Genomic DNA, 8,165 nt, shown 5'->3' on the forward strand with positions numbered 1-8,165 from the left:
GCTGTGTTAAACACAGAAAGAGGACTACAGCGCAAGGCATTGTGGGTAAATACAACCAAAACAAATGTGGGTTAGGGTTAGGCTTTTCAAATGAATTGGATCGCTCAGTTGAAAATCTGAACTGTGTCAGCTGGAAATGTAACAAATGTTGCAATTTTGGTCCCCAGTGGAAAATTCAAATTTGTGGTCTGAATTTCAACTAAAACAAAATTTGCCTTATTTTATTATTACGACGCTATAACATAAAACTGTATTACATAAGAAGTATTCACCCACTTGGATGTTTTACCCTTCTTGTTGCTTTTACAAATCAGTCATGATCTACAAAAATATGGATTTTTTTTTCACCAAAAATGGAAATAAGAAGGTGATTTCTACAAAATAATGTAATCTAAATAAAACATTTATATGTATATCCTCAGGTCCTAATAATTTCTAGTTACAGTATGTTATATCCTCAGGTCTTAAATGTCGTATCCTGTGACAGAGCGGTGTAGTTAAAGAGTTATTTCTGTTCCTTTCTGCTTCATTCTTCCTCTCATATTGGTATGAGAAACATCCAAGTGGGTGAATACTTATGTAATACAGTTTTATGTTATAGCGTCGTAATTTCTCCCGTGAGAAAGAAGTCTTATAATTCCTCCAGTTTGCATTGTTTTTATCTGCTGGTTTACTCTGTGATGAAAACAAACACACTACAATCTAAAATGAGTTATCATATACCGACTGGATCTCTTAATCTCAGAACGTTCCATGTGAGATCCAGTGAGTCACCCTCCATCTGTGGTCAACTGTTGTTTGTCCTGATCAAGAACAAGACAGGACGTTTTTATTTCAGCATCACTNGCTGTGTTAAACACAGAAAGAGGACTACAGCGCAAGGCATTGTGGGTAAATACAACCAAAACAAATGTGGGTTAGGGTTAGGCTTTTCAAATGGTTTGGATGTTCAGTTGAAAATCTGTACTGTGTCAGCTGGAAATGTAACAAATGTTGCAATTTTGGTCCCCAGTGGAAAATTCAAATTTGTGGTCTGAATTTCAACTAAAACAAAATTTGCCTTATTTTATTATTACGACGCTATAACATAAAACTGTATTACATAAGAAGTATTCACCCACTTGGATGTTTTACCCTTCTTGTTGCTTTAAATCAGTCATGATCTACAAAAATATGGATTTTTTTTTCACCAAAAATGGAAATAAGAAGGTGATTTCTACAAAATAATGTAATCTAAATAAAACATTTATATATATCCTTAGGTCCTAATAATTCCTAGTTACAGTATGTTATATCCTCAGGTCTTAAATGTCGTATCCTGTACAGAGCGGTGTAGTTAAAGAGTTATTTCTGTTCCTTTCTGCTTCGTTCTTCCTCTCATATTGTTCCACTTTCCTCCCGTGAGAAAGAAGTCTTATAATTCCTCCAGTTTGCATTGTTTTTGTCTGCAGGTTTACTCTGTGATGAAAACAAACACACTACAATCTAAAATGAGTTATCATATACCGACTGGATCTCTTAATCTCAGAACGTTCCATGTGAGATCCAGTGAGTCACCCTCCATCTGTGGTCAACTGTTGTTTGTCCTGATCAAGAACAAGACAGGACGTTTTTATTTCAGCATCACTGGAAGCTATTTTTATTTCATAATCAGTCTCCCTTTTGCAGCAAAAAAAAAAAAAAAAACGAACTCAATCAACCGACACACACGCCGCTTCCAAACAAACAAGCCATTTAGGTAGAAGAAAGAGAGAGAGAGAGAGAAAAAAGGAAAGACTGCCACCTCCTTTGACGGGAGCAGTTATTTTTGCAGCCTGTGAGTAGAAACTGGGACAGAAGAGAGAGAAGGACTTTCACATCTAGACTTAAATGGGTTACCTTGAGTGGAAGAGTTGCAGACGAGTTCCTATCAGGAGTCTGTGAAAAAAGAAAAAAAGATGGCGAGGGGACTCGTGTTTGCTGTCTGTGTCGTGAGGTTTTGCTTGTCCCCTGAGAGACTCGAGCTATTTAAAGTCCGTCTTACGCTGAGGCCTAGCCCACTTGTTGATGCGGCCTGTTGTAGTGGTAAATGCAACCAAAACAAAACGGGTGAGTCTAGCAGGGGAAAATGGCTTGAGGTCTTTCGCTAAAGACAAAGGAGAAATCCTACAACCGTTAAAATCTGACGCTGCTCCATTTCTATTTGCATTTTGTCAAGACGGACGTTTTTGTGTCATTTCCTTCAGTGGTTCTTGTTGTAGCGCCACCACAGGCAAGGAGGGAAACAGGTTTTTCAAATCGTTTGGATCGTTTGACACATTGCAACGTGAAAGAGTACCACACCATCTGAAAATATAACAAAAGTTTTGGTCCTCGATCGAAGCGAGTCGTCTCGACTATCGGGCCAAGAAAATACTAATCAGCCTATGAGAAGCGATGAGAAAGGTGTTCAACCCTTATTTTGCAGTGAAGGGGCAAAACTTTGTGTGTTCAAAAATACATGAATAAATGTTAAACTGGAGTACTTTGTTAATAAACCGACCCATCATGTTGCTTTAGCAGAAACTCTGGTACAGATGTTGCCAGCTGGGATGCAGATGGAGGAACGTAGAGAGAAACTGTAGAGACAGGCGCTGTGCTGCAGCAGCCCCAGCTGCTCTGAATCCACCCATCACTGTCTTTGTGTATTTTGGTTTGAGAAACCATGCTGTAACATCAGCACTGCATCAGATAAGAATTAAAAAAAAGCAGCATATGGTTTCTCCATAAACCCAAACTTATTCTGTGCCTGTAAATTAAAACAACACTGTCATTTCCATGTTGTTAGTACATCATCTTTTCTGAATGAAATTGTTCCGCATGACTGTGTTTTGTTTTGTTTTTTGTTTGTTTTTTTGGCATTGTTGTATCAACATTGTGATATTGTTCAAAACTAAAAAGACAGATATGGTTTCAGTAATCATTTGAAGATGAGTGATATTCTGTTAACGCTGACAGATCTGGATCTAAACGGAGTAAACTGCTCCAGCTGAGAGGAGTTTGTCTTAGTTGAATGAAAATGTAAAATCATAAAAGCCATCAGCAGCTGCTTAGCAACAATAAAGCAGTAACGTTGTGATTATTTCAGCGATATAAACTTGTCACAGAGTGTGTGGCCTTTGATCACTGTTTATTATCTATCTGGGAAGCTCTTGAAGCTACGCACCAATCAGTTTCAGAATTTCTAAACTCCAGTTTTTACAAAGTTTTGACCTGGCAATTTGGGGCAGTTCAGGTTTCTCTTTTAGTAAATGTTTATAATTAACAGAATTATTTTTTTTACTTTCCTGCTGTGTGAGATCAATAATTATGGGAAGAATGGTTCAGAGCGATTTATCGCCCAGGTCTTTGACATCTGGGCGATAAATTGATTTTATCGTTAAATCAAATTTTCAGTTTTTGAACATTTTATTTTTGGAAAATTGGGATTTAAAAATTTTTTTTTACCAATACACTCCTTGATTTTCTATACTTCTATAGTTCTTGTTTGTTAGCCCAAAAAACAACCACCATCTTTTTTTTTTGTTTTACAGCTTCTATTTATTTTTGATCAACTAACTGAAGGATTAATTGAAATAAAAGCCTATTTTTAATATATTTTATATCAATTGTATATTTTTAAGGAAAAAATTATGAGAAAAAAATATTGATTCAAATTGGAATTTGAATCGTAATTCTGAGATTTTATTTTTAAGTTTATCGCCCGACCCTAGTAGCATCTTTTACGAGAGACGAGAGACCCCCTACCTTTCATTTTAAGAAAATGGCTGCAATATTTCCAAATCCCTCATGTTCCATAAGAGAGAGACTTAAAATATAAACAAACCAAGATTTACCTCCAATATTAATGTTTAAAGATTTGTGAAAAGGTGCTTTAGTCTACATGAACTGCCTTTTATGTCGTCAGGTCTTGTTACCTTTGCACTGGATTTTCATGCAGCGCCTTGTAAAAGTATTCACATTTTGCCACAAATGTGGATTTTATGTGACAGTTCAGTACAAAATGGTGCATTATTGTGAAGTAGAAGTAAAATCGTGAAGCTCTGGCCCGGTCTCAAGTCTTTTGACGCCTCTAACAGGTTTTCTGTCCATCACTGCCTTCTGTTTAACTCCACTCAGATTCTTCCACATTTCCACTGTGTGTTTGGTTTTATTTTTTCTTTGTTCAGACATCACCGATTAGAAAGTATGCTTTGTCTTTGTAGGGACAGATTAACATAGTTCATATTTTTGAAGTGAGTTAGTAAATCTAGCAGAGCATTCGGTTTGACTCCAGGGGCTGAATCTTTACTATTCAGGTCATGGAAGAGTGACAGAGTTTTTATATTAAATAATAATCCAACCCGTTTGTTTTTTTTCTCCCTCATAAATTAACCACATGGTCTCCCACATGGGAATTCCCCAAGATCTTAGAATAAATTGTTCTACAAAAAGGGTCAGAGCATCTACACTTGTCCCTCAATAGGTGTGTGAATTATTAACAAACGTAGAAAACCAGTTTGTCTGGCATGAGACGCTCATCTGTTGAGATTAGCGAGCGAGACGTCTGCAGGATCTGCTTCCTGGCTGCAGCTCGTTCTACGGTTTGCACTTGAAGCAGAAATAGCCTCAACTGTTACACATAGATGATGTAATGTGCTTCGTATTGGACCAAATGAACTGGACATATGGGGTTTTCAAGGATTTTTAAAGTGACTAGCTGTGAGGTTTGGTTGGTTTTCTGGAAATGAAAGGTGAATTTTGGTGCGTCATGTGACTCAAACCTTAGACATTTTGGTTGTGTGATACGGAGCATATACCTTTTAATTGTCCGATAAAAACAGAAATGAGCCTGCAGTTTTAGAGAATGAATTTAATTAAATTTGTTTTTTGGTGATCTCAACACTAGGCTTTTTTATAAATATATCAAAAATGTCATTAGAATTGATTGATTGTGTAAAATAATTTAATTAATTCAGTGTAGAAAGGCATATACTACCTTAATTTGCATGCATAAATATAGTAGCTAAAATACTTGGCATGTACTCTAAAACTTGCTGAGTTTAAAACAACCCACTTAAGGTCATTTTGCTAACCTAGCTCTGCATGTGTTAGCCTGACTTTTGCCTTCCTACACAATTTTGCTTGAGTGTCGTCTTTCTTCAGGGCTCGGTCTGGGAGTTCAGCGAACAGCTATTTGGAGAAGCTGTAAATGATGACATTGATTTTCTGCGCTGTTTTAGAATTGCCTGTAGTTTTAGCAATGGCAGCGGAGGAAGTGAACGGAGCCGTTCAATCCATGTTGGCCACGCTTCCAAATGTTGAATTAACATCGACAGCCGCCTTGTCTAGCTCAGCATTTCTCTCTGCACAGTGGAGGATGGTTGTTTCTGATAAGCATCATAACGTTGAACTGGCGTGTTACATTACGTCGCGGCTAAATGTTAGCGTTAGGGTTGATTTAACACAAGAGGGTTAGCCCCAGCATGCTAGTCTCGACTTTTACATTCCATACAATGGTTTTAAGAATTATTTTTGTTGCTTGCTGTGTTGTTCTGGTGGCGGTCTGCAATGCTAAATGGAAGTACGTCCTGGGCAGGATGGTAGTCCGTCACTGGACAACACAGACACACCAAACAATTATTTAGCGGCCAACTGATCCATCCATGTTTGTCTTTCAGAAGAAGACAGAATATCCACTGATAATATGCAGATGCAACACAGACAGGTTCCTAAAAAGATTTAAACTGATGACCTTGTTGTTGTGCATAAATAATGCAAAGGGTTTTGACACCATGGGGCATCAAAATGAACGACTGCATTGCAAATGATCAAATTTAAGAACAATGAACTCGACCACCTCAGGTTGTCCGAAATTAACTTATTCACAAACAACTGAATCAAAAAGTAGTACTGACCGTATGATCAATGTTTTGGTCAAAATGTGAATATTAAATATCTATAGCTACCACAGTTCAAGTGTTACCTAGCACAGCTTGCTAACACTAGCACAACAGCTAGCATTGTCCATTTTTCTTAGCAGGAAAATGGCTAATAGTATAGTTATTAGGCAAAATATTTTTACATGAAAGAAAATCTCTGGGTTTGAGCTTGAATCTGTAGTCTGCGGTGTGATTTAGTGACCTGCAGACCAAAGACCTACGGTTAAAGAATCAGACATTTGGGGGAAAGTCTTCCTCTGTGACTCCTGTTATGACTGAACATTGTCATGTTTTCACAAGTCATGAATCCCTTCCACAGCTCTTTGCTTTTCCTCGTCCTCTTCCTTCAGTGTGAACTAAGGTCATTTAAACAGGCCATTGAGATTGCCATTATCGCACAGCATCCTTTCACCATCTTGCATCGTTTTACTTAATGGTGTGGAACCATTCAAAATTGTCGTCTGTGACGAATAACGAGGCTCCTTCTGGTCTCTTCTTCAGCCCAACAAACTGGGTCATAATTTCTGACCCAATATTTGGTTAAAATTACCCAGCTGTTGTCCCCGGCAACATAAACCCAACATTTGGGTTACAGAAATATGACGTATGAACACAAACTTTCACCATCATTTTTCTCTCTCACATTAACAGGTGTGCAATCATCTCTCTTCATTTAATTGGAACTTACAATTAAGTTTGTACTTCACCCTTATCATTAATGGTGTGATAGCCAGCTTAAATGTTTTAATGATACAACATTTTGGAGTTTTAAAATGTTAGAAATTGCTCTGTGAGGCATTTCAATGAACAGAAACATGGAAACGTTACATGAACGTTTTTATGAACGTTCATGTAGCGTACATGCAGCACATAATGTGTCACATACTGCTCGTAATGTATTATGAGCAGTACAGCTCATATAATGTGATCCAAGCTAAGTCTTGTTTTTCAGCCTTGCTGTGCTGCTGCAGCACATCCATTTAAAGCCCGGTGTTTCAACGTGCCGCATCCAGAAATCTTGATTGCTTGTTGCCTACTGAGGAAGTCTATTTTTTCCTCCATTAGTGAGTAAAGGTTGGATAAAACACAGGTTATTTTGCTGTTCCTCGTTTCCTCTCTCAGCCGGGCTTGCATAAGGACAGCGCAGTGATGCATACGCAGCTCTGACCCCGCAGTGTGTCGTCTTATATCTCTCAGAGTCGGTAGGAGGGCTCTCTGTTCTCCCTGATCCGAGCTGGAGCGATCCGGTGCTGCCGTTGGCTTCGTTTGGAGGGAGGGATGGAGTGCTGAACTGGAGCACAGCTCTGAGCCACAGGCAGAAATACCATGTCTAAATAGGACATGTCGAGGAAACGGGGCTGCTGGTGGTGGGGCACAGAACTTTGTGAACCAATAACAAGAAGTGACTTTAGATGACAGAGGCAAACTGCTGGCATTACCTCATGTCTGCCATACCTAGGACAGACAGGAACTATTCATGCTGAACTGTCATTAGCTGTCTGTTTCTGTACCACATTTCTTCTGTGAGGGACATTTTAATTTAAAGCAATGTCTGTTTAATGTATTTCCATCTGTGCATCGGGTGTTGTTGAAAAAGACAGTTGTCTAGTTTCGTTTTTCCTGGCCATGCACTCATGAGCACAGCACAAAATTTATGGCTGGTATATATAACCCTGGTGGCAAATCTAGACTTTTGCCACGCAGTAAACCATTTGCTCCACTTTGCCTGTAAAGGCACATTATCATGCTTTGAATGCCATAAAGTTTAATGAACCATGTTTCAGCTGCCGTCTGTGCAGCTTTCCCCTCACACTGGCTGTTCTCAACTGTAAAGCTACAGCAGCGAATACAGTTTCTTCCATCATGGCTTGCTAAACGTCCAGCTGACTTAAGGTGATAGAAGGTAGATCAAAAACTGAACGTGTGTAGCTCAGTTTGTCAGGGACGCCAATGGCAACCATTGATCAGAAAGAACCGTTAGCCAATACGGATTGATAAATATGATAAATAAAAATTTATCATATTTATCTAATATGATAAATGCTGGTAAAAAAAACCACTTTTTGTTTTGTTTGGTTCCAATGCCCTTGTTGTAACTGTATATGTCATATGCAAGGACAAACAGCATTGATTTCTCACAGAGTGTATTTTCTTTCTAATGCAGGAAACCAATGAAATTGTGGCTATTAAGAAATTCAAGGACAGTGAAGGTAAAAAAAAAAATTC

General features: G+C 38.3%; 1 protein-coding gene across 3 annotated transcripts in view; it reads left to right on the forward strand.

Moving 5' to 3' along the window:
- Positions 1-8,165, forward strand: part of LOC103137162 (cyclin-dependent kinase-like 5) — a 59,987-nt gene that overhangs the window by 27,752 nt on the left and 24,070 nt on the right. The window contains exon 1 of one of the 3 annotated variants that reach the window (XM_016670764.1): positions 8,048-8,149. The exons of the other annotated variants lie outside the window; for them this stretch is intronic. Within the exon in view, the coding sequence (XP_016526250.1) occupies positions 8,098-8,149 (52 nt within the window). The 5' untranslated portion in view covers positions 8,048-8,097. Of the gene's footprint in view, positions 1-8,047; positions 8,150-8,165 lie in introns of those variants that run through there. 3 annotated transcript variants of the gene reach the window in all.

The sequence above is a fragment of the Poecilia formosa genome, unplaced genomic scaffold (genome assembly GCF_000485575.1).
Source record: "Poecilia formosa unplaced genomic scaffold, Poecilia_formosa-5.1.2 Scaffold37, whole genome shotgun sequence".
Taxonomy (NCBI): domain Eukaryota; kingdom Metazoa; phylum Chordata; class Actinopteri; order Cyprinodontiformes; family Poeciliidae; genus Poecilia; species Poecilia formosa.